Source organism: Notolepis coatsorum (genome assembly GCF_963971535.1).
Source record: "Notolepis coatsorum genome assembly, chromosome: 7".
Classification (NCBI taxonomy): domain Eukaryota; kingdom Metazoa; phylum Chordata; class Actinopteri; order Aulopiformes; family Paralepididae; genus Notolepis; species Notolepis coatsorum.
In genome coordinates, this window is record NC_140171.1 from 133,208,370 (window position 1) to 133,234,979 (window position 26,610).

At 41.7% G+C, this 26,610-nt stretch overlaps 1 protein-coding gene across 1 annotated transcript in view; it reads right to left on the reverse strand.

Annotated features, from left to right (window-relative positions):
- The window catches only part of LOC311231773 (inactive rhomboid protein 2-like), a gene marked incomplete at both ends in the record, with an annotated part of 188,154 nt that overhangs the window by 76,590 nt on the left and 84,954 nt on the right, over positions 1–26,610 (reverse strand). Inside the window, 3 exons of the mRNA XM_084318401.1 lie at positions 6,599–6,662; positions 11,038–11,123; positions 14,484–14,645. Of these exons, the coding sequence (XP_084174527.1) occupies positions 6,599–6,662; positions 11,038–11,123; positions 14,484–14,645 (312 nt within the window). The remainder of the gene's footprint in view (positions 1–6,598; positions 6,663–11,037; positions 11,124–14,483; positions 14,646–26,610) is intronic.

Consider the following 26,610-nt stretch of genomic DNA (forward strand, 5'->3'; position numbering starts at 1 on the left):
CCTTGACCCCCGACCTCCTGAAGTCCACAATCATCAAGGAGTCAGTTGCCCCATATTGCTCTGTAACATTTCTCTTTTTGTTATAGGACCGACTAGTAGGATTTCAGTTTTGCCCTCATTTAATTTTAGGAAGTTGTTAGTCATCCATTTGTTTATTGCTAAGAGACATGCGGAAATGGAGTTTATAGCTGTGTGATCATTTGGTTCAGCGGAGATGTACAATTGTGTGTCATCTGCGTAACTATGGAAACATACATTGTGTTTTCTAATGATGTCTCCAGGTGGCAGCATGTATAGTGAGAATAATAATGGACAAAGGCAGCTCCCCTGTGGAACTCCGAAGTAGGTGTCATGTTTCTCAGAAGAATGATCTCCAAGCCTGACGTAATATTTTCTCCATTTGATATATGTTCTGAACCAGTTTAATATAATCAGAAAGACCAACAAACTTTTCTAGACGATTTATTAGGATATTATGGTCGATCGTGATTCTACTGCGCAGGCGCACCAACCGACCTGTAGAAGTCGCTGTCCACAACGTCCGATCCCCACCCATCAGTTTCCCACCCCCTAATACTGCCAAATGTATTAGTACGAACAACCAGCCAAACTGAAAGCAATGTGGAGAGCTGGGCTCGAACCCAGCGTCTCCAGCATTGGAGGTGAGCGCCTTGCCCACTGCACCACCTAGCCGCCCGAATTGAGACTTTGTTTGCATCAGAGTTTATTCTGAGGTCACTAATTATTTTTGTAAGAGCAGTTTCAGTGCTATGGTGCGTTTTGAAGCCTGATTGAAATTCCTCCATGATGTTGTTTTCTTTGAGAAAGGAGTTTATTTGTATTGAGACAATTTTTTCAAGTATCTTGCTGATGAATGGGAGGTTGGATATTGGCCTATAGTTGGTTAATACATTACTGTCTAGTTTGGGTTTCTTTAGTAAGGGTCTTACGACAGCTGTTTTGAATGCGTCTGGGAAAATACCTGTCAGAAGCGATGTATTTATAATATTTAGGACATGACTTGCAATACTCTCGAATATTCGCTTAAGAAATGCTGTGGGTATAGGGTCAATACAGGAAGTGGAGGCGTTACATTCCATGACAGTTTTGTAAAGCTCAGTTGATGTAATGCAAGCACATTTTCCTATGGTTACTTTTTCGCAGGGTTTGCTGATGGTGTCCATGTTTGTATCAGGACTAATGCTGGCTCTAATTGAAGTTATTTTGTTATTGAAGAATAATGCTAGTTCTTCACATTTTGATGCAGATGACTATGGAGGAGTGGGGGCAGTGTTGAGTAGCTGGTCGATGGCTGAGAATAATATTCTAGAGTTTCCAACATTCTCTGTGATAATCTTAGAAAAATAGTCCTTTCTTGCCACTCGTATTTCTTTGCTATATAGGCAGTCATGGCTTCCTTATATATATCGCAGTGGACTGTGAGCTTGGTTTTCCTCCATTTTCGTTCAGCAGCTCTACAGATTCTCTTTATCTGACCAACACTGCTATTATTTAACCATGGAGAGATGGAGAAGACGATGCGTTATGGTACATTGTCTAAAACAATTGAACCTTTTTCCTCTACTTGACCTTTCCGCCTAACGAACCTTTGGACAGGGACTTTTTTCTTTTCTTTTGATAGGACAGATTTAGAACACGTACTGTAGCGGAGAACACAAGTTACAATTTCTACCTCATTCAGGGCTGCTGCTGCTAGTGACTGGAACAACCTACAGAAATCTCACAAACTGGTCACCTTTATGCCTAAGTCAGCATTCAAGCACTCTCTGATGAACATTCTCACTGATTCCTGCAACTGTTTCTCAACCCAGTAACATCCCCAACCCCCTGTCTGTCTATTGCTTGTTGTGTGTATATATATATATATATATATATATATATATATATATATATATATATATATATATATATATATATATATATAGGGGTGTAATGGTACACAGAAGTCACGGTTCGGTACGTACCTCGGTATTGGGGTCACGGTTTGGTACGAGTTCGGTACAACAGAAAAAATATATTTATAATAATTATTATTAATATAATTTTTTTTTTTTATTTTTTTTTATTTATATATTATATTTATGATAATTATTATTATTAAATAGAATCATTTTCTATAGGCTTGCCGTGGTAGTCAGTGATACTGGTGTCATTCTGTGTTCAGGCATCCACTTGCCTACTGCCCTTTTAACAACTTATCCTTGCTAAGTTTCAGTTTCACTTCTAGAGAGAATTTAACTTCACGACGAGACTGAATACTAGAGAACAGATGACATATTACAACAATGGCAGAGGATTATTTGGATTTAAACACAGTGGAGCTCAGATGATCTGTCCGGAAAAGTATGTTTCTTTTTTTTATTTGATTGTGCCTGTGAGTCCGGCGGGGGAGAATGTTGATGTGTTTGTTGGCGTGTGTGTGTGTGTCGGCGATGCGTGTGTGTTTCTTTCCATTGGTTTCATTTGGTTAACGTTATTGGGCGAACAAGAAAACTGTCTGTAATGTAATGACCCTGCTGTTAGGGATTGTGTTGGCAGAGGACCCAAACGCAAACAGAGACGAGGGAGAGGTAGATGTAGATTGTCAAATATGAGCACTGCTCCTTTAATACGAGACACTTGGAGCCAGGGGTGAAGTGTAACAAAAATAGCTTTACTTCAAAAAGCAGCAGTAGAAACAAACAAAGGATTCTCCAAGGGACAAAAACAAAACTCAGCAAGGCTGGCAAGAAAATGATTGCAAAACCTAACTACAATATAAACACTAACCAAAAAACCAAACTGTAAATGCAAAAACAAGGAAGGTAACAAAACAAACACTAACACTGGGAACACTTACTATGAGGTAAAAACTGGATCACGGGAGACAGGGTGAGACAGAGAGCAAAGCAACATCAAACAGCAAACAGGAATCTCAAACAATGAACCGACACTGGAGGGTAGGGAACACACACCAGAAATAGTGGGAACAATTAACACGAGAGACAGCAAGGCAATTAGCAAAACGAGAAACACATGGGGACAGAAAACAGACTGAACACACAAGGTTAAAACACATTGGACGACACTAAGGCCATGTCCCCACGTATATGGATCTTTTGCCAAACGCACATTTTATTCCACGATTGGGCCTCTCATCCACACGTAAAGGGTGTTTTCAGAGATATAAACGGAGACTTTCTTAAACGCATTTTAAAGTGAAGATTTTCCAAAATATCCGTTCAGTGGATCCATGCAGCCACTGTAAACGCATAGTCTAGATAAACGATGACGCCACAGCTCACTACGCATGCTCAGACTGTTGTTCCATCCATGGCAATACAATAGGCGCCCGTAGCTTTGAAGCGCACAGAGGCAATAAGATGGACAGCGCCTGGTGCTGAAATGACAGACAGAAATAGCATGTAGTTTCTTCCCCCTCGAATGTATATATTTTCTCTTATTGATCTCTGCCTCTTAAGCAGTACTGTATATTTGTATATCTTGTATATCATTCATGAATGTCTAGATGTAACAGCTACTGACTACTGTATACTCCAGTGCCGACAGATTCGGCCATCAGACGCTGCTTGCGTGTAATAGGGATGCATCTGTTATTTAGTTATACTGGACATTTTCGTTTACATAAGTAGATTTTTTGTTATGTGAACCACATAACCAAATCGGCCTTCTACCACCTCCGGAACATTGCTCGTCTCAGCCCCTCCCTATCACTCTCCGCTGCTGAAACACTGGTTCATGCATTCATATCATCAAGACTAGATTACTGCAACAGCATCCTCTACGGCTCACCAAACACTATCCTCAATAAACTCCAATATGTCCAAAACTCTGCTGCCCGCATGCTCACCTCCACCCGTCGCTCTGATCACATCACCCCTGTCCTCCACGACCTCCACTGGCTTCCAATCAAATACAGGATACATTTTAAAATACTACTCATCACATTTAAAGCCCTCAACAACCTTGCCCCTCCCTACCTGTCCGACCTCCTCCACCGTCACACGCCCACCCGTCGCCTTAGGTCTGCAGATGCCAACCTCCTGACACCTCCCACGACCAGGCTCCGGACCTGGGGCGACAGGGCCTTTGCTGCTGCTGCCCCCTCCCTCTGGAATGCCATCCCCAGCCATATCCGTGATGCAAACACCCTGACATCTTTTAAATCAGCCCTCAAAACTCACCTTTTCAATCTTGCTTTTGACCTCTAATTCTGTCGGTGTTATTTTATTTTTGTCATGTATTATTTTTGTTCTGTTTTTTGTTTTGCCATAGTTTGTCTCTCCTGCCCATGTAAAGCGTCTTTGAGCACCTGGAAAAGCGCTATATAAAATAGATGTATTATTATTATTATTATTATTATTCTGTTTATTTATTAAGTTCATATAAACCTTTTTTCGAACGTTTTTGAGGTTGTTTAACACACGCTTTTGATTTATTTAAGTGGCGAGTAGCGTTTTTTTCGTCCGCTTATTTCTCGAGAGATATCATACAATGTCATGTTGAGACCTTGAGATCACAATATCGCGATTCCGAAACAAAATAAGGCAAGGCATTATCACAAACTGTAGCAAAGATATTTAATGTTTTGCTAAACATGTCTAGTTTTGCGCCCTGCTTCAGTTAAAAGCCAAATTGCATGCACTAAATTCAGTGTATAGACTCGCGACAGAAGAGGTCTGCACCTGATGCGCTCTGATGTTGCGGATAGTTGAGGATGTTGGCATCACGCGTGAGTGGTCCCAGAATGACCTAATAATAACTTAACATTATTAGTTGAATAGTTACTGTACAGGAATTACAGGAATCATTTGAATATGTGAGTTACGTGAATATAGCTTGCCCGTGGACACAGACATTCATACGCATTAACAGCTCGACATTTGGTCGACGTTCTCCTGTGTCTTGGTCGTCTTGTACTGTAGAGTTACACTCAGCAGCAACTCCACCTCGTCATCTGTCCATAGAAAGGAATCACGTTTTGCTGTCTGTTTCGCCATAACTTATTTTTTTGAGAGGTTTTTCTGTCACTACAGGATTTCAATTTGTAGTTGCCGGCGCAATGAAAATCAGCTCACTACGCATGCTCAGACTGTGGCGGGCCGTAATAATATCTTGCCCGTCAGATTGTTTGGCGAATATTACTTTACTATTTCTCTAATATATATCAGACCGACTATGTCCTAACAGAGAAACTACCACCACCTAAAACATCCTTATTACACCTTGTTTTATCCATATAGGCAGTAGCGCTTTGAAGTAATAATAACTTCGGTGGACAGCGCCTGCGTGCTGAAATGTCATTCAAACTATCCTTACTTATATATGCGACGACGGCACCACACGTGAACAGTACAATGCAATTAATGAATGTCTTGTTGTAATTAGTATATATATAGTTTGTGATAAGGACTCGCCATATTTAGTTTCAGAATCCGTTGAATACATTGTCATTGTATCTCTCCGTCGCCCAGTGCACAGAAGTAAAGCATTAAATCATGACATATCTAGATTGGTTGTTTACTCTGGACTGCATCTAATCCACCACTATATCTATCTATTTATTATCTACTGTATGTATGTCAATATAGCCAATGGAAATGCTAGGAATGGTGAAGTGGGCTGGGTGAACCAATGGACAATTCCTATCATCTCTCTGTCATCCTGAACGCTCGTATAGGATATCGCTTTGCACTTGCTGGCCCGCATGCTTGTTGGAGCAATTCATATGCGTTTATGTGTTTGTGTCTGGATGGAGTTTTTCTTTTTTTAACACTGTGGTGTGGAAAGGGATTTTATTTTAAACGGAGCCTGAGAATATCCGTTTGGCAAAAGATCCATATACGTAAGGACATGGCCTAAAGCCAAGAATAAACATCTAACAAAAGCACGGGAGCACACAGGGTAACAGACACAGCGGAAGGGTTAACACTAAGGGGAGAAAACACATGAATACAGATAACCTGATGAAGTGCAAATGAAGGAGGAGTAGTGACAACAAAGCAGCAGGGGCTGGTACAGAATGAGGGGCTGGGAAAAGTCTGTGCAAAGGTGGGGGCTGTTGAGGAGTAGTGGAAAGTCTGTGCAAGGGTGGGGGCTGTTGAGGAGGATGGAAAGGGGAGAAAGGTCCAGGGACAGGTGGACCCTCACACCTGCAGCTGTTCCAATGTAAATGTGCCTTTCTCCATGCACTTTTCGCTCTGAACTGAAGTCGGGGACTCGGTGTGCCGCACGCTGTTCTCACACGGAACCTCGCGAGTGACTGCATGTGGGACTCGTGTGTTTGCGCTGTGGGGCGTATCCGTCGCATGGCTGCGCGTACCGCACCGTGACGGCAGTACTGTAAATTCGCGGGACGAATACACGTACCGTTACACCCCTAAATATACATATATATATATATATGTATGTCGGAAATGCTTAATCCTGAATAATTTTTCAGCCCGCCCCCCCCCCCCCCCCCCTCCCCCCTTGTCTCTTGCCAGGCCGTCATTGTAAATAAGAATTTGTTCTTAATTGATTTACCTGGTTAAATAAAGGTTAAATAAAATAAATCCCGGAAACAACAATCCCTTACCGGCCACTTTGTGATGTCATCAGGCCAGGTGTGGGGCTCTGCAGAGGCAGGCACTTCACAGACCCTGCATTGGCGGAAAATAGGAATTACAATAGGAAAACATTAGTGCCTAATAGCCACGGAAATGCTGAACTGGTAATTGGTAAATGGCTGCATTTATATAGTGCTTTTATCCAATTTTATTTATTACACAATTTTGGTTCTTCACACTCACCCACACATTCACCCACACATTCACTCACCGATGGTGGAGGCAACCATGCAGGCTGCCAACCTGCTCATTGGGAGCAGTCAGGGGTTAAGTGTCTTGCTCAAGGACACTTTGACACACTGACTGGGGGGGGGGGGGGGGCTGGGGACCGAACCTGGAACCTCTGGATAGCGTGCCTGGATTACTGCTCTACCTCACTGTCGCCGATAATGATATACATATATATGCAGGGCCGCCTGGGAGAAATGCGAGGCCCTGTGCAAGATTTAAATGCGAGGCCCCCCCCCCCTAAAGGTAAAAACATTTATAAAAATATATATATATATAGAGAGCGAGAGATAGCTCCCGTTCTACAGTCAATATACAGTGTTATCGCTGCACAGACCCGACAATGCCCCTGACCAGAGGAGAGAGAAATATAATATAGTTAGTAAAAGCACTATATAAGCTCAGAACACAGCTCAGAACACAACACAGCTTAGAACACAGCTCAGAACACAGAACACATCTCAGAACACAGCACAGAACACAGCTCAGAACACAGCTCAGAACACAGCTCAGAACACAGAACACATCTCAGAACACAGCACAGAACACAGCTCAGAACACAGCTCAGAACACATCTCAGAACACAGCTCAGAACACAGAACACATGCAGAACACAGCACAGAACACAGCTCCGCACACAGCTCAGAACACAGCTCAGAACACAGGACACCTCAGAACACAGAACACATGCAGAACACAGCTCAGCACACAGCTCAGAACACAGCACAGAACACAGAACACAGCTCAGCACACAGCTCAGAACACAGCTCAGAACACAGAACACAGCTCAGAACACATCTCAGAACACAGCTCAGAACACAGAACACATGCAGAACACAGCTCAGCACACAGCTCAGAACACAGGACTAGGTACAGACTCAGCGAGCACAGCCTAGCCATCGAGAAAGGCCGCCATAGGCAGACCTGGCTCTCAAGCGAAGACAGACTATGCACCCACTGACACAAGATGAGGTGGAAACCAAGCTCCACTTCTTAACAACCTGCCCACTATACCAAGACATCAGAGACATATACTTCCCACAAATTGCAAACACCCAAAGAGGTTCCAAACCTGGAACCTCTGGATAGCGTGCCTGGATTACTGCTCTACCTCACTGTCGCCGATAATATATGATATACATATATATGCAGGGCCGCCTGGGAGAAATGCGAGGCCCTGTGCAAGATTTAAACGTGAGGCCCCCCCCCCCCCCCCCCCCCCCTAAAGGTAAAAAAATTAATAAAAAAAAATATATAGAGAGCGAGAGAGAGCTCCCGTTCTACAGTCAATATACAGTGTTATCGCTGCACAGACCCGGCAATGCCCCTGACCAGAGGAGAGAGAAATATAATATAGTTAGTAAAAGCACTATATAAGCTCAGAACACAGCTCAGAACACAACACAGCTTAGAACACAGCTCAGAACACAGAACACATCTCAGAACACAGCACAGAACAAAGCTCAGAACACAGAACACATCTCAGAACACAGCACAGAACACAGCTCAGAACACAGCTCAGAACACATCTCAGAACACAGCTCAGAACACAGAACACATGCAGAACACAGCACAGAACACAGCTCAGCACACAGCTCAGAACACAGCTCAGAACACAGGACACCTCAGAACACAGAACACATGCAGAACACAGCTCAGCACACAGCTCAGAACACAGCTCAGAACACAGAACACAGCTCAGCACACAGCTCAGAACACATCTCGGAACACAGAACACAGCTCAGAACACATCTCAGAACACAGCTCAGAACACAGAACACATGCAGAACACAGCTCAGCACACAGCTCAGAACACAGGACTAGGTACAGACTCAGCGAGCACAGCCTAGCCATCGAGAAAGGCCGCCATAGGCAGACCTGGCTCCCAAGCGAAGACAGACTATGCACCCACTGCACACAAGATGAGGTGGAAACCGAGCTCCACTTCTTAACAACCTGCCCACTATACCAAGACATCAGAGACATATACTTCCCACAAATTGCAAACACCCAAAGAGACTTTGGAAACATGGACAATAACTCAAAACTCCCATACCTACTGGGAGAAATACAAGAATGTGCAAACACAGCAGCCAGATTTGTGAGCTGCTGTGACAAGAAAAGGACATCCAACGGAATACAACCACCATAAAGACTGTACAAGAAATTCCTTCTGTAATGTACTGATTTCTTTTGTTTTATCTGTTTGATTGTTTTGTTTTGTTTGGCTTTGGCAATGTAAACGTATGTTTCCCATGTCAATAAAGCCCATTTGAATTGAATTGAGAGAGAGAGAGAGAGAGAGAGAGAGAGGGCGAGAGAAAGAGAAAAGAGAGAGAGCGAGAGAGAGAGAGAGAGAGAGAGAGAGAGAGAGAGAGAGAGAGAGAGAGAGAGGAGAGAGGGAGAGAAAGAGAGAGAAAGAGAGAAAGAGAGAGAGAGAGAGAGAGAGAGAGAGAGAGAGAGAGAGAGAGAGAGAGAGAGAGAGAGAGAGAGAGAGAGAGAGAGAGAGAGAGAGAGAGAGAGGGAGAGAAAGAGAGAGAAAGAGAAAAAGAGCGAGAGAGAGAGAGAGAGAGAGAGAGAGAGAGAGAGAGAGAGAGAGAGAGAGAGAGAGAGGTGAAAATGTGACAAGGATAATAACAGGTATTGGAGGTGAACTGAATCCATCATTTGTGACGTGCGTTTGTTTTCCCCTCTCTCACCTGGTGATGATGGCCAGGTGGGGTGGAGCCATGCATGCCGCCATGAAGAGGACCACGTTCTCATGCCTCGTCTGTCTGTAGTTCATCACCTCCTTCTTAAAAAGCTTCAGGTGGTCCTGGTTGTTGCCATGCCTAGTTAGCTAGCGTTAGCTAACGCTAGTTAGCCTTTAGCTAAGCTACTAGCCGACATGGCTAGCCCGACTGAACCACACGTTAGCACTCGATAGCTAGCGTTAGCTAACGCTAGTTAGCCTTTAGCTAAGCTACTAGCCGACATGGCTAGCCCGACTGAACCACACGTTAGCACTCGATAGCTAGCGTTAGCTAACGCTAGTTAGCCTTTAGCTAAGCTACTAGCCGACATGGCTAGCCCGACTGAACCACACGTTAGCACTCGCTAACGTAGCTAACGCTAGTTAGCCTTTAGCTAAGCTACTAGCCGACATGGATAGCCCGACTGAACCACACGTTAGCACTCGATAGCTAGCGTTAGCTAACGCTAGTTAGCCTTTAGCTAAGCTACTAGCCGACATGGCTATCCCGACTGAACCACACGTTAGCACTCGATAACGTAGCTAAAGCTAACTAGCTGTCCCTGCTTTTAGCTAAGCCGACATGGCTAGCCTGACTGAACTTTCTAACATGCAACAACTTTCATCTTCAGTCCATCTGCCGAACGACTGTCCTCTTCGTCTTGGCTGGCATAACCTCCAATGCTGCACGTGCTCCCGTGGAAATAGTCAGACAGACGCACGCCGGCCGACTACCTTACCTGTAACCCCTCCCCTCGTTGAAACCAATAGTATATCTGCTGCAGAGCCGCAGAGCTCCAATAGTGTATGCAGAGCCACAGAGCTCCAATAGTATATCTGCAGAGCCGCAGAGCCCGGAACAAGTCAGACACATTCTACAAGCGTGTCTAATGTGAAATATATAAGCATATAAGCAAAACTATATTTTAGGTATGTGATGAAAAAGGGCCTGGCGGGAAGGGGGGCCTCGCAAAAAGATTTTTTTTTTTTTTTTTTGCGAGGCCCCCCTTCCCGCACTGCTCGCACACCCCCTGAGGCGGCCCTGTATATATGATATATTCATATATTATATTATTTATGTGCATGTTCCCCTATGTGACGGTAATGTTAAGTGACGTGAAGGAGTTTCTGGGAAAATTCCAAAACAAACATGTTCTGTGGCCATCTTTGTTGGAAGCTTAATGTTAGCCTGAGGGATGGTTGGATGCCTCGATTTACTGTGTAGTAAAGGTCCAACTTATCTTTCTATCCCATTATCCAAATGAAGACATACAAGTTGTCCGTTTTGACCATTTAGCGCTTTCTCTCGACATTAGTATGGACCATGGTCAAAAGTAGCTGGTCCCCCTCTGTATTTGCTATATATCAACTAGCGTAGCTTTACATTACAGCCGGGGACACGAACGGTCGAAGGGCTTGAAACAATTAGTTGTTGGAAAACATCAGTACCTGGGATCCTGGTGACAGACTGAGCCAGAGGACCTGATGATGTCCACCTTCTCATTGGTCCAATTGATAAAGGTAGCCAGGATCTTCTACACACAAGAGATTATTTGAACATTTAACACACAAATATAATTTTGTATTGGGCTTAGACAACACATGAATAATTATACGTCCTTGGATAAACAGTTTCCATTCATCAAATGGTAGCCAGCGTCTTCTACGCAGACCAAAATACACAGTATATAAAAAATAATAATGTTGTGTCATGGTAAACTGTACTCCAACAAGCAAACAACATCACCCCACCCCACTCCACACCCCCGCACCCCACACACAAATAAGTACATGTGTGTATATCAACATGTAGATATGTGATGAGAATCTCCCATTCTACGCTTGTTCAACATTGTCCATATCATGCATATCCATCATCCAGACACCCTGTTGAAGTCAGAGGTTCTGTGTAGGATTGTTAGTAACTGTCTAACTGCATATATAAAATGTTTCCACTAGTAACTGGCTAACTGCATATATAACTGTTTCCACTAGAGGGCGCTCTAGGCGGAGCCACTCAGGAACACCACCAGGTGGCGAGGATAAATAGAGATGTCTCCTCCCATTCTTTCTCTTCCCCCCCCACCCCCAGCCTCTCAGTGAGAGGAGAACTATAGAACTGCTGCTCTGCCATGTGAATAAATAAACCACGCCAGTTAAGGCTCAAGATAGAAACCATGCCTCTTGACAGTGTTTGGCAGTAGCTAGCTACAAGTAGCGATGCTACATAGCTTAACTACATTTCTCAGTAGCGTGATGGTAGCGTCGCTACTTTTGAACCAAGTAGCATTCTCTGTAGTGCAGCTATTTTTTTAACGAAGTAGTGAGTAGCGTGAGCAAAACGCTACACGCTAATATCAGGAGAAACAGACTAAATAAAGATTTGTGAGGAAAAGAAACTCCCCGTAGCAAACCCACTATGATTGGTTGGTTGATTTAGATATGAGTATGACGACTCACGATTGGGTAAGGTTAGGCCAAAACATTACGGGTAGGCCAATCAGAGGCAGGATAGGGCGGGACTCCAGCTCCGCAAATCAGGAAGTGAAAAAAATCAAAACACAGACCACTGAATGAATGAATTAATGCAATTTAACAGATGAACCAGTCCTCGCAAAATGGCAGAGGGATTCAATGTTTCCAGGGCTGATGGCATTGATGAAGATGATGATGTCAATAACAACAATGCCTCTCCATGGCCCTATCTGGAAACATTTATGAGTTTGACTGTTTATTGTGTCAGCCAAAAACGAAGCTGCTCTCAACTTCCCACACGCTTCCCACACGCTGATGAAAAGATTTACATAAACATTGTCAACTGTTCCCAAACAGCACACAAGTCAGTGCACTTTTTGTCAACAGCTTTAACTAACAGATAGCTGCTATCATGTTTCACTGTAGGCAGAAAATGAACAATATTATGGGGGTGGAGAAAAGAAAAAACAAACTAACATAAATACATACTGTACACTAAGAGGGAAAAGATCACCTAGAGCAGTGGTTCTCAACCTGTGGGTCAGGACCCCCAGGGGGGGTCCCCACATGATTTTGGGGCCATGGAATGTTTTGTGAGTTACATATTTAAATACATTTGGTCATTTAGCTGACGCTTTCATTCAAAGCAACTTACAAATTGTGTACAACAAGTCAGCAGGAGTGGTACAGCCAAGGATAAGTAGTATTGTTTGTCTAGCAGTGTCAAGCTTGAGTGTTATACTCTGAGTACATACTGTAGTAGTATAGACATATTAGCATAGTTGGTAGTAGTATAGACATGGTAGCATAATAGTAAAATGCAGTAAGACAGTTATTATTAGTTATTATTATTATTAAACTTTGAAAAGCTTCTCTTGTGTCGTGTGAACAAATACCTCATGTAAGGTCAGGGTCCTTCTCTAAAGAAACTGCACACACCACTCTTCTATTTATAATAACGTCTTGCCAGCATATAATTGTGTTTAATTGTGTCTGGTTAATGGATTAACATCTTAATTTATCTATCTATCTATCTATCTATCTATCTATCTATCTATCTATCTATCTATCTATCTATCTATCTATCTATCGATCAATCCACAATTAAGATGTTAATCCAGATAAGACAGAGATACATACATACATACATACATACATACATACATACATACATACATACATACATACATACATACATACATACATACATACATACATACATACATACATACATACATACATACATAATAATAATAATAATAGCCTCTCATGTCCTATAAAGTTCATATTTGATGGGAACAGAGACAGGGGACAATTCAGAAGGAGGTACAGATAGATATACATAGGAGGAGCTGAAGGAGCGTACAATTTTGAAAGTTTTATAGAAGTTCTGTTTTGTTCTGGCTAACCTGACGGTGCACAGATGCGTGAGCAAACTGCTCAAGGAGGATGGAGGCGATGTGAAAGTTCCAATGCCGATTACCCCATGCTGCTTATTTCCGTACTTAAGAATGTATAAATGTTACATAGGATTCAAGTCATGGCACAAAAATGTGTTTGTTCTGTTCTATTGATGTCCGTTCATGTAAAGATGGATTTCGTTAATGTCTATTTTGTAGACAAATGTTTCTTGCACTTTTTCTTTGGCCAGGTTATTGTCATTTTGCTACTGTGGTTTGAGTTGAAACAGTAGTTTATCCTGTGCTGAAAAGTCTCCATTCCAATAGAGAGAGTATATATTTTGGTGTTTATTTGATTATTGTTTCACTGCCTTTTATTTATTACATTTCCACAGTTCTTTCCTCATACTTTATTAACATTTTGTACATAATACAAATTCATGTTAAAAGGATGACACAAAAAGCCAGGCCGAGGGCTTGTTTCAGTTTTATAATAAACAATCAAACTGAACCTTTTTTTTGCCTGCCTATTTGTTTGGTGGAAACTTGATCATGAAGTAAAAAATAAAGTAGTGCCGATGTAGTTAGCTATTTTTGCCAAGTTCTTGTAGTGTAGCTTGCTACATTTCTCTGGGGATAGCTTCCATAGTAGTTGAGCTATATTTAATAGAGAGTAACTAGTAGTGTAGCTTACTACATTTTCCAAGTAGCTTACCCATCACTGCCTCTTGACCACATTATTGTTGCCCTATAGCCGGATTCTGTCAACACACCCTCTCATCATTTAAAAAAGACCCAAAACCCACCTTGCTTTCAACCCATGAACTCCTTCCTCTCACCTTTTTATATAATTTTTTGTATTGTCTCTACTAAAACTGTATTGTATTGCATTGTTTGTTTTGTAAACTGTCTTTGAGAATTAGGAAAAGCGCTATATAAATCAGATGTATTATTATTATTATTATTATTATTATTATTATTATTATTGTAGTGTGTGCGTGCATGTGTGTGTGTCCATACAGAGCATTCCGAGGGGTGGGTCTGAACACAGCCAGAGTTGTCATTATGAACACAGCAGCCAGACTGTCTCTCCCGGTCCTTGGTCCTGTCGATCAGACGGACGATCTGACTGTCCTGGCGGAGACATGGGGAGAACTTGGCCCCCAGATGGATCAGGTCATCCTGGAAGGGGGGGGGGAATAATATGCACCATGTAAACACACTGCAAAGTTTCCAGGTTTGTACTGTACTGATCTGGTACATCCAAAACATTGAAATGCTTATCAACTGTGTGTGTATGTGTGTCTGTGCATGCAAGTGTGGTTTATGTGATTTGGGAGACATTTTAAACGTAATTATTACCCATAAAATAATGAACAGTTCCGTTCCAAAGTATTCAAAAGATTATTTTAAACTCGTCAGGGAGACTCATGGCTATGCCACCAGAGCAAGTGGAACGGATATTGTCCCCTGTAGGATTAAGAGTGAGGCTGGGGAAAATACCTTTCAGTATTCAGCAGCTATACAATGGAACCAGCTACCATCTCAGATAAAAGAAATTGTCACCATTAGGCATTTTAAAAGAGCAGTGAAGGGATGGTTGCCTAGCCGCCCGACAATTTTAAACTGAAGCAGTTTATTTTGTATATGTGTGGTTTTATATTGTAGTGTAAGAGTTTTATGTTTTATGGAATGACATTTTGTTTTAATGTGTTTTCTGCACCTTGCTGAGACCTACCTGTGCCGACTATTGCTGTGACAGGCAAGGACCACTGTTACGGATGCCGTCACTTTATGTGGGGATTTATGTATGTTATGTGTGTTACTGTATGTATGTAGGCAGGTTTTGTTCTGTTCTGTCTTTGTCTTCCCCTGTCTCTACATGTCTCTTTTTCCCAGATGCATCCCCTGGTTCCAGTCCCCAGCACCACCTGGTTGCAATCAGTACTCCAGTCCCCAGCCCACCTGATCCCAATCTGCAATCAACCTCCACACTCCTTCATGTATCTCAGTTTGTGTTCAGTTCTGTCTCTCTGGCTGTTTGAGTAGGTCTTTTGGTGTATAGCTGTGGCTCTTTTGGTAGAGCTGTTCAAAGCTCTGATACGTTGCGCTGTCAGTAGAGATCTCTTTTGTTGTAGAGCTGGTGGCGTTTTGGTATGTCTTTTGTGTAGAGCCTGGCAGAGCTCTGATACGTTGCGCTATAGTTAGTAGAAATATCTTTGTGCTATTAGTTGGCTTGTTTCTTTGCACTGTTTTTTTTTAGGAACATATCTTTTGTAGTGCCTGTCATTGCACATTCTTGTTTACCCCTAACCCTTTGTACCACCATTTGTTTTGTCATTTGTCACCCAGTATTTTATATTTCTGTATATTAACATTTTGTTTTTGCACACAGGGACAAGTGAGGACCCTGGGGTCTACATTTGACATCACGTACGTAGGTTACCTGCTGTTAAATACCCTAGCTTAGAGTGAGCACCACCCACTGTACTTTTCGGGGTGCTTCGCGCGCGTAAAGGGGGGGGGTGGGTTTTCTTTTCCTTTTTGTGTTTGATTTGGTGCCACTGGTAGTCATCCTTGATCTCCGAGTTGCCTTTTATGTAAATAAATATTATTATTTTGCAAACTGTTTCCTGGTTTTGTGTCGCTGCATTCTCACCCATTATGTCTGTTGCCTTGTGTTGCGCCCCTCCACAACCACAATGGAAATAAGTCTCTGACTTTATTGTGTGATAATTCCTCAAACAATGTAATGCATGTGATGGTTGTGGCCCAATTGGGGTTTAAATCCTGTTTGTATTTTAACATCTGTTTAAATAAATTCATTCATTCAATCCATTTGATAGTTTACTGTCCCTTATATGGTGAAATAAGAAGTGTACTGTTTAATAAGCCGTCCTCTATCCCTGGCAATTTGTTTTTGGTCGGATTATTATGAACGACCTCTATCCATGTGGCAAATTTAATTTGTAAAGCATAGGAGAAAAGACAAAGCACTTTGCACTTATTTTTTATGTTATACACCATTGTTTATTTTTATGTTTATACAAAACATTTTTTATCTACTTTTTCTCCCCCTTTTTTCCCGTATTTTTCTCCCATCCCAATTTAGTCATTATGCCAATTCCCTTTCTGGTTGTTGCACGCTTTTGCCTCCTACTGTCGGCCTGGGGAGGGAGAAGACTACCACATGTCTTCCTCTGATACATGTGGAGTCAGCCAGCCGCTTCTTTTCACCTGACAGCGAGGACTCTCACCGGGGGAGTGTAACACGTGGGAGGATCACACTATCTCCCCCAGATCCCTTCCCTGCTGAACAGGCCCCCCCGACCGACCAGTAGGAGTCGCTGTTTACAACGACCAGGATACATACCCCACCGGCTTCCCACCCGCTAACACTGCCAATTGTGTTAGTAGGGACGACTGACCAAGCCGGAGGTACCGCTGACAGCTGGATTCGATCCCAGAGTCTCTGCGGTGGTAGGCGAGCGCTTGGTCCGCTGCGCTACCCAGCCGCCCCATGTTATACACCATTGCAACTATAGATGTAGCATCCTATAAGTCAATATGGGCTGGGCACCTTTGGTGCATGACATTAACATAAAAAGAAACCAATCAAACAAACAGTTAGGCCTATTATGGATTCAGGCTTGTGCAGTACAGCACAATCCAATACAACGCTGTTCAGTTTAGTGTGTTAACCAACAACACAATAAGGGCCTGTGGCCATATAGCATTTATTTCTGGGAGCCAGCATCGTTTTTCAATTGTTCCCAATGAGGAGTGAGTGAATGCGTCTGTCTAGAGGAAGAACCTGCAGCTTGTTTTCAATTGTTCCAGATTAAGGCTCAATTAAGATGATATACCATTTGGAAGAATCGATAAATCGGGACAAGATTATCGATAAATATAGATTTTTTATTGTTATTTTGCATATATATTTTTTTTTTATTAAATACCTATCGATGTGTTACATTTTTTAGTTTAACGTTAGTTTGTGTGTGTGTCACGTGCACTCACTGTAGTTTTTGCGATGCTGTAGTTGGCCCACGACACACACAAACTAACGTTAAAGGTCCCCTGTCTTATAAATTGCCTTTTCCAGTGTTTAGCATTGTTTTCTAGCAATGTGGGGTTGTACCAACACTGATTTGATGTGAAATCTCTAGCTACTTCCGTTTCTTCAGTTCAGCTCAGACAAGAACCTCCCCCACAGAACCAAGCCATTCAGAATTGACTCGCTATCCTACGTAGCAAGGCGCTGATCTGGTTGTAGTCACCGCCCACAATCAACAATTTGCTCAACAACAGAGCAGTGGGAATAATGCGCGCACGGAGCGATCTATCCTCTCTCTCTCTCTCTCCCTCTCTCTCTCGCTCGTTCTCGCTGTGTGGGTGACTGTCACTCAAAGTGCTTATGGGCGGAGCCCAGCCCAAAACAGCTTGAAATCTTGAAGTGGAAAAATGCTGCTTTAGAGTACTTGATTCGAAATACAAAACAATGCATTTTTTTTTCAAACTTACAGATGTGTTCCATAGACTCATAGGAATTGTGTAAAATTGCCCAAATAGTGAAAGGAATAGCAATACCTTTAAATAATAGTTTTTTTCTTCACACAATAAGTGTCGATTTCACGTAGTTATCAATAAATCGATAAGTGGTCTCAGCCTTCTTCCCAATGAGGAGTGAGTAAATGCGTCCGTCTCCAGACTCTAGTGCAGGGGTCGGCAATAGGCGGCCGACATTGGCCCGCCAGCAATATTTTTTTTTTTTTTTGCTTTTTTCCCGGCCCTTTTTTGAGGGCACTCCATCCACACACCCCCCCCCCCCCCCCCTCTTTGGGGGACAACTTTATTATTTATTATACGTTTTAACTATTTACAGTACAAAATTAAATAAAAAGTGTAGTAAAATAAGAAAAATATTTACAAAAATATATTTCATTGCCCTCTCGGAGGGGGGGAACTCAGACTAGACATTGACAAACAAATTACAACTAAGGACAATGAAGGACAACAACGAATACACATGACAAGGAAAAGGGGGGGGGCAGAGAGGGGAGTAAGTAAAGTAGCGGGTGAGGAGGGGGATTGAGAGAAGGGTGGGTTATGGAGTGGATGGCTCACAGGTCAATCTCCTATGATTAGGAGCCTAGATTATCCACAAGCAATTCCCAGATGTTATTAAATTGTGAGACTTCGATGTGATCCACGGTTGAGATTGTTTCCTGTGATATGTAATTTGAGAGAAGGCCCAACCATTGCCCAGTATTCAAATGTTTTCTTGTCTTCCAGTTTAAGAGGATAGTTTTCTTGGCAACAGCTAGAGAAACAAGTAGGGGTTTTGTGTTCTGGACTAATAAATTGATAGCAGTAGTATCCCCAAGTAGGCAGAGGGAGGGGGAGAGAGGAATGCTGCAGCTCATGACCCGGGATAGTGTATTGATGACGGAATTCCAGAAGTCTTGAACAGGTGGGCAGAGCCAGGTGGCATGGAAATAGTTGTCTGGGGTGTTGAGGGTGCAATGGGAGCATATATCTGTGCTTGCAAATCCCATTTGAAACATCCTGTGCTGTGTGATATGTACTCTGTGTAACACCTTATATTGGATTAATTGAAGGTTAGTGTTGTTAGTCATTGTGAATGTGTTGGTGCAAATTTTTTCCCAGGATACGGCATTGGGAGAGAAAGCCAAGTCCTGTTCCCATTTTTTGAAGGGGAGATGGAATGTAGTGTCTGCGCTTGCCAGTATTTTGTATATTTTTGAAAATATTTTCTTCTGTGATGTTATTTTATTCATTGCTAATATAATTGGAGGTGGTTCAAGATAATTGTGTGTAGTGTTAATTTTTTATTTCAAAATTGATTTCAGCTGTAGAAATTGGAAGTGTTGGTCTGTCCCAATGCCGTATCCTTCAGTCAAATCTTGATAAGTGATTAGGCTGTTGTCTGTGAAGATGTGGTGAAGATGAGTAATGCCTTTTTGTTTCCAAGCTGGGAAGTATATGGGTGATTTGCCGAGTTGAAAGTCAGGGTTGTGCCAGATTGGTGTGTATTTACAGGGGGTTAGTGTGTTACCAGTGATTTTGTTGGCTTTCCACCAGGCTGTCAGAGTTGTGGAAATGACTGTATTCCTAAAACAAGAGTGATGTTTTATGCTTGTGCTAAAGAATGGCAGATCTTGTGGTGAGATTTCCATGCACACGTCCTTCTCAATGTCTTCCCAGGGGTTGTATTGTTGGGTAGGGTGAATCCATTTGTAGATGTATATTAATTGGTTGGCCAGATAATAGTTGAGAAAGTTAGGTGCTTCAAGTCCTCCTTGGTTTTTGTTTTTTTGAAGGGTGGTTAACTTAATTCTTGCTTTTTTATTCTTCCAGTGAAACTTAGTAATGGTGGAGTCCAGGGAGTTGAACCAATTGGTGGTAGGCTGGGTTGGGATCATAGTGAATAGATCATTTATTTTTGGGAGAATTGACATTTTGACAGTTGATATTCTACCTATTAGTGAGAGTGGTAAGTTTAGCCATCTTTGTGTGTCATCTTCTATTGTTTTTAACAGTGGGATGAAATTGAGTTGAAATAACTCTGACAGTCTGGGTGAAATGTTGATTCCTAGATATCTGATATTCCCTGAGGGGAAGGGGAAGGATGGGCTCTGAGCTGCAGGACTCCTATCACCCCCCCCCCCACAATGGCAAGATGATTGACTTCGACCAATTTATAGCGTAGTCTGATATTTTAGAGAAGGAGTCTATGAGTTTGGTAGTTGCTTGTAGTGAATTGGTTGGTTCCTGTAGGTATAACAACACATCGTCTGCATAGAGGCTGATCTTATGGTGAGTATTGTGTGTAATGATTCCTTTGATATCATCATTTTGTCTGATTGCTGCTGCGAGAGGTTCAATAAAAAGGGCAAAAAGAGAGGGGGAGAGTGGACATCCCTGCTTGGTTCCCCTGTGAAGTGTGAAGCTTTGTGATGTTAGTCCGTTAGTAGTAACAGTGGCCCTGGGTGACGTGTATAGTGTTTTAATCCAATGAATAAACGACTCTCCGAAAGCAAATTTGTGTAATGTCCGGAATAAAAATGACCAGTTTACTCTATCAAAAGCATTTTATGCATCTAGTGAGGTGATTATTACATCAAGGTTTTGTTGTTTGGTTATATTCATTAGATGGAATAATCTGCGCATGTTATTTGACCCGAGGCGTCCTTTAATAAATCCTGTTTGTTCTGGGTGAATTAGGGTGGATATGACTGTTTCCAGTCTGGTGGTTAGCGCTTTAGTTATTATTTTAATATCTGTGTTGATCAGTGAGAGGGGGCGGTAGCTAGAGGGTAGGGTTGGGTCTTTGTCCGGCTTGAGCAGTAGTGAGATGAGTGCTGTGTTCATGTGTGGGGGGATTCTGGAGGTATGTTTTATTTCATTAGCCATCCTTATGAATAGTGGAGATATTGTTGACCAGAAATGTTTGAAGAATTCAGCAGGGAAGCCGTCGGGTCCTGGGGATTTATTGTTGGGCATCTGAAGTAATGCTTTGTGGAATTCAGTTAAGGTTAATGGATTGTCCAGTGATTGTGCATGCTCTTTGGATATTTGGGGAAGATTTATAGCATCGAGGAAGGCGTCCATATCAGCAGTGCTTGGATTAATGTCAGGTGTGTATAATTTACTATAAAACATTTTAAATGTGTCGTTGATCTCTTGAGGTGCTCTCAGTGTCTTCCCTGCTGAGTCCTTTACTGCAAGTATAATTGATTTTTCTTTGTTTTTTTTTTGTTGGTTGGCTAGATATTTTCCAGATTTATTGTTGTGTTTAACACTATGATCGCAGTGGACGAGTTTACACATCATTCCTAGCCATGCTCATTCTGCCGAAGACGCCGTAACTCGTCTTTGATGTCAATATTTTAAAAATCTGTCATCGAAATCATATTTCCTTTCCGGAGCCCTGAGACACACTGCAAAGATCCACTCAACTCTCTAGCGGTTCAAGAGCGCCATCTGGTGGCCGATCGGCAGATTGCCAACCGGAAATTAACCTTTGAACCGGTAGTTCTCATCCATATGTGGTCCGGGCACTCGCTATCGTTAGAGAGACTCCGTATTGACACAGTGAACATCGATCGGTGCAAATAACTCGAAAAAACAACATGATTTGGACGTATATACTATTATACAACCTGGAAATGGATCGGGCATTTCTCCATCCCATAATAGAAAAAATTCTGTTCCACGCTCATCTGCCAGCGGCGCGAGGAAGCCACGGTAAGATTCAGCGTTATATTCTAACGTGTTCCATGACAACTGCTATGATGAACATATGACCCACTCTGGATGAATCATCTAACGCTGCCCACGGAATTATAAACGATCCCCCGCCCATCCGGTCATCATCAGATGATGCGTAGAAACTTCTAGAACCACGTCCAGTTGAAATTTTTTATCTCGCAGATTCCTACCAAACTGTATTTGATCATCAATATAATTCATTTAGGGCTATAAATCACGTTCTGAACAAAGCTGCAGAAAACGATAAAAACATACTTATACTTTAGACCATATTTTAGTATGAATATGTGAATGAAAAAGTTTAACGTTGCTACACCCTGAACAATACATATAGGACATTGAATGGGCCATAATAATGGCAATTTAGCAATAGAATTTAAAAAGTTATAGCCCTGCAAAGAAGGGGAACTTCTCCATAGACAAATAGAGCTGGCGAGGGATGGTAAATTATGAATTTAACCCATGGCGATTAAAGTGTTAAAGTGGTCCTGTCTTAATCTCTGTATCAAAAATTTTGTTTTTTTATTTTGTATTTCATTAAGATGAAATTGTAATTTGCGTAAATCCCTCAAAATGTATTTGTTAGGGTCATTAACATATGCATTATTTAATTCCTCTATTTTTTGTTTCAGATTATTTTCAAATTGGAGATCTTTTTTTTTCTTATGTGATGAATATGATATGATGTTTCCTCTCAATACTGCTTTGGCCGTTTCCCATAGTAATGTGGATGAAATGTCTGGAGAGTCGTTCGTTTCCATCAAGGATGTCCACTCTTTCTTGAAATATGTGTCAAATTCAGGGTCTTCCAGCAGTGATGTGTTGAAGCGCCATCTCTGGGAAGGTGGTTTGGGGTGATTAGTATTTAGAGTGAGGGAAACAGGTGCATCGTCACTGATTGTAATGGGATGGATTTTAGAATCACAAATGTCTGGTTGGATTGAATTGCTGGTAAGAAAGAAATCAATTCGAGAGAGAGATTTATGGACATGTGAGAAATGTGTATACTCTTTAGAGGAGGGATGGCTTGTGCGCCAGCTGTCACCAAGACCAAAATCCGTCATATATTGTTTCAGTGTGTCAGTGGAATGCCAATTTCTTGATTTGCTTGTTCTGTCAATAGTGGGATTAATAACTGTGTTGAAGTCACCTCCAATTATGATAGTTGAGTTGGGGTGATTACTTAGTGCTGAGAAAAAAGAGTGAAAAAAAGTGGGGTCATCAGCATTAGGACCGTAAATACTGGCAATGGTCATCTTGTGATTAAAAACAGAGCAGTTGACAATGATGAAATGACCCTCTGGGTCTGAAAATGTGAAATTGTGAGTGAGTGGCAGTCGTTTATTAATTAAAATGGAAACTCCTCTTTGCTTTGAATTATATGTTGCTGAGAAGGTTTGAGGGAAATGTACAGATTACAATTTTTGATGGTCGGATTCTGCTTGGTGAGTTTCATGTCTGCTTCTAGTTCCACTAGGTGGTTCATGATTTTAATTAATTTAGCCTGTGAGCCAGCCCCTCGAATATTCCATGTTATAAATTTAATAGCAAGCATTTAGTGTTTGTGTGTATATACAGTATGTGTGTATGGTTGCGCACGAGAGTGTGCATATATATGCGCATACAAGCGCCTGTATTTGCATGTGTGTGCATGCATATGGTTGTGTCTGCGCGTTTGGTGTAGATATATTGGGGGGGAGAAGGGAAGACAGCACATAACCGGAGCCCATTGCTCCGTTCTATAATTTTGGCAACTTGTCAGCTAGCCATGTGTCCCGTGAAGATAATAATCAATAATGATAACATTATAAAAAGGAGAAAAGAAAGAAAAAAAAAATATATATATAATAATAATAATAATAATAATAATAATAATAATAATAATAATAATAATAATAATAATAATAATAATAATAATAATAATAATAATAATAATAATAATAATAATAATAATAATAATAATAATAATAATAATAATAATAACAAAGGAAATAAAAGAGAAAGAAAGAACAAATTTAAGAAATATATATATACATAAACAAATAAGCAAGGAAGTAGAGAGATATATAGGCTATATCAATTAGCAGTCCAATAGGGATAGGGGAGAGCAGATGTAGAGTCATTGTTCATATTCTGTGTTATTGGGGAGAGATTTACTTACTAGCTTGGAGGCGCTTAAGGGTCATGTTTTAGTTTCACCACTAGATGGCGCCAAATGATCCAACCTTGTCTTCAATTGTCTTCTTATCTATGTCCAATGTCCATCATCACCATCATCAGTTGCTATTGCATGCACTCATCTGTGTTTCACTACACACTTGAGTGCATGCTTACCAACTGTTAGTCTGCAACACTACTATCACCGACATCTAAGAAGGGAGATCCCCCCTTGAATGGCCCTTCTAAGGTTTCTCTCCTCCACACTGCCTGTGGAGCATTTTTCCCTATTGTTAGGTTTTAGTGAGTTTTTCCTTACCTTCGCGTGGGGTATGTCTGGGAGTGCTTGCATTCTTTCATTTATTTGCATTTATTTAAAATTTGTTGGACCTTCTTGTTCTGTTCTTGACTTATTGTTATGTTTTCTTCTTGACTTGTTTAAAGAAGACTTGTACGGCCCATGGGGACATTAACGTGTGTTGTCGGGCCTTATAAATACATTTGATTTGATTTGATCATCTCTGTAATTCTCATCATTGCCATAGTCATCACCACCATCATTACCACCATCACCATCATCACATTAATCATCATCACAATCATATCCCCATCACCATTGTTATCATAATCATCATAATCACCATCATATCCCCATCACCATTGTTATCATAATCATCATCATCATCACAATCATCATCATCATCATCATCATCATCATCATCATCATCATCATCACCACCATCACCATCATTCCCACCTATGAGAGTATATGAGGGGAAGATGGGCAGTATGGAGAGAGAGAGAGAGAGAGAGAGAGAGAGAGAGAGAGAGAGAGAGAGAGAGAGAGAGAGAGAGAGAGAGAGAGAGAGAGAGAGAGAGAGAGAGAAAGAAAGAAAGAAAGAAAGAGAGAGAGAGAGAGAGAGAGAGAGAGAGAGAGAGAGAGAGAGAGAGAGAGAGAGAGAGAGAGAGAGAGAGAGAGAATAATGTTAGGTTGAGCCATCTATGTGGGCTATCCTACTCACAACCATGTGACAACCTTTGGATCTCTGTAGAGCTGATTGTTGATATACAGCTTGTCCAGTACGATTGTTGCTTTCTGGCCCTTCTCTCTTTGCTCTTTTAGTATGGGGTAAAGTTGTCTTCTTCTCCAGAGGATCTCAGGGGGGTACTGCTCATTGATAGAGAATGGTGTATTCTTGAACTCCCGTCCATATATTCAGCAATAATTTCTGGCCCGTCAGTTTATTTTGAGAATATGATATTTATTTTACGCGCAGGAAATATTCACTCGTGAGTGACGCCAGAGTGTCTTTGTGAAGCTGTATCTATCTACCGGTATTCATCATAACTATGTCTGTCACTATAGCCAATTGAAATGCTAGAAATGGTCACGTGGACTGGGAGAACCAATGGGATAGTCCCACCGGGCCGCGTGTATATTTCCCTAACGCACTTTCACTTCCGCGTTCGAGATGCGAGACGAACAAAACAAACGTCTTTGGATAGCTTCTTTGCAATGGGGAAATACCAACTGATGAGCCAGAAGAGGAGTCTACGACCTCCAAGACACATAACGCTTATTTTAATAAACAGGAGTCATACTTAAAATACGGGTTTATCACAACAGGTCGGTGATTCTTGCGTGCCGACGTCCTCTCTGCACTATATGTGGCGACAACAACAGCAACAACATGGCAATGATGACAACTGTGTTCAAGTTGGCAGATAAAGTAGCTGCATTCAACGCCAATCTGGAATTGGAGGGCGGCGAGTGGATATTTGACATGTTTCAAACATCAGGGATTTTGGAGGACTGAAGAAGCGCAGGGCAGTTATGGTGAGTCGTGTTTTCATGCATTCTGATCTGGGCCCTATTCCCCGTACCTGGTTCAACTAAGTCGATCAAGAGTCCCATTATCCAGATTCAATTAACCCGATGTTTGAATCCGGGATTTTCCTGTTCCTCGAACGCTGATTCAGTCTCGTTCATTCGAACCAGACTTGAGACTCAGGATAATTGCGCGCGGCCGCCTCAGCTGAAAAGACAGCAGGTGTCGATCGCAGAAATCCTGATTTTCTAACGACATTGATTGATTGATTGATTTAAAACTTTATTAACAGATTGCAGAATGGGTACAATGCAGTACGGCTCAATAGCCTCGCCGACAAGTTAAATGCATAATCTATAGGCTAATTTTAAGTCCCTCATTACCCCAATCAATCAGATTATATTTCTTTAAACGTGCCTGCTGGCAGTAGGCTTATGGAATGAATAATCAAATGAGATCTTGCTAGCGAAAATAATTAGTTCAACTCTTTCAGAATAAGGATACGGCTCTCTTATCCATTAATGGATATATAATGGATATTTTATTTATCTGGCACCGTGGTGTAATGGTTAGTCCTTACACCTCTCACGCGGAGGCCAACGACCCGCGTTCGAATCCCCCCTTTTTCAAATTTTTTCTTTTCTTTTTGCGATGTAAATGCTTCAATTTGGTGCACTTTGAGAGCTATATAAAGAATGACATCCTCAATGCATGTAGATTTATAATATTTTAACTTAAAACTAGGCTACTTTTGCGTATAGTCATTAATATTATATTCCAAAAGAAATTATATTAGAAACATGGGGTTTCGAACTGGGGTCATCCGCTTGACAGGAATGAGCACTAACCATTACACCACTGTGCCA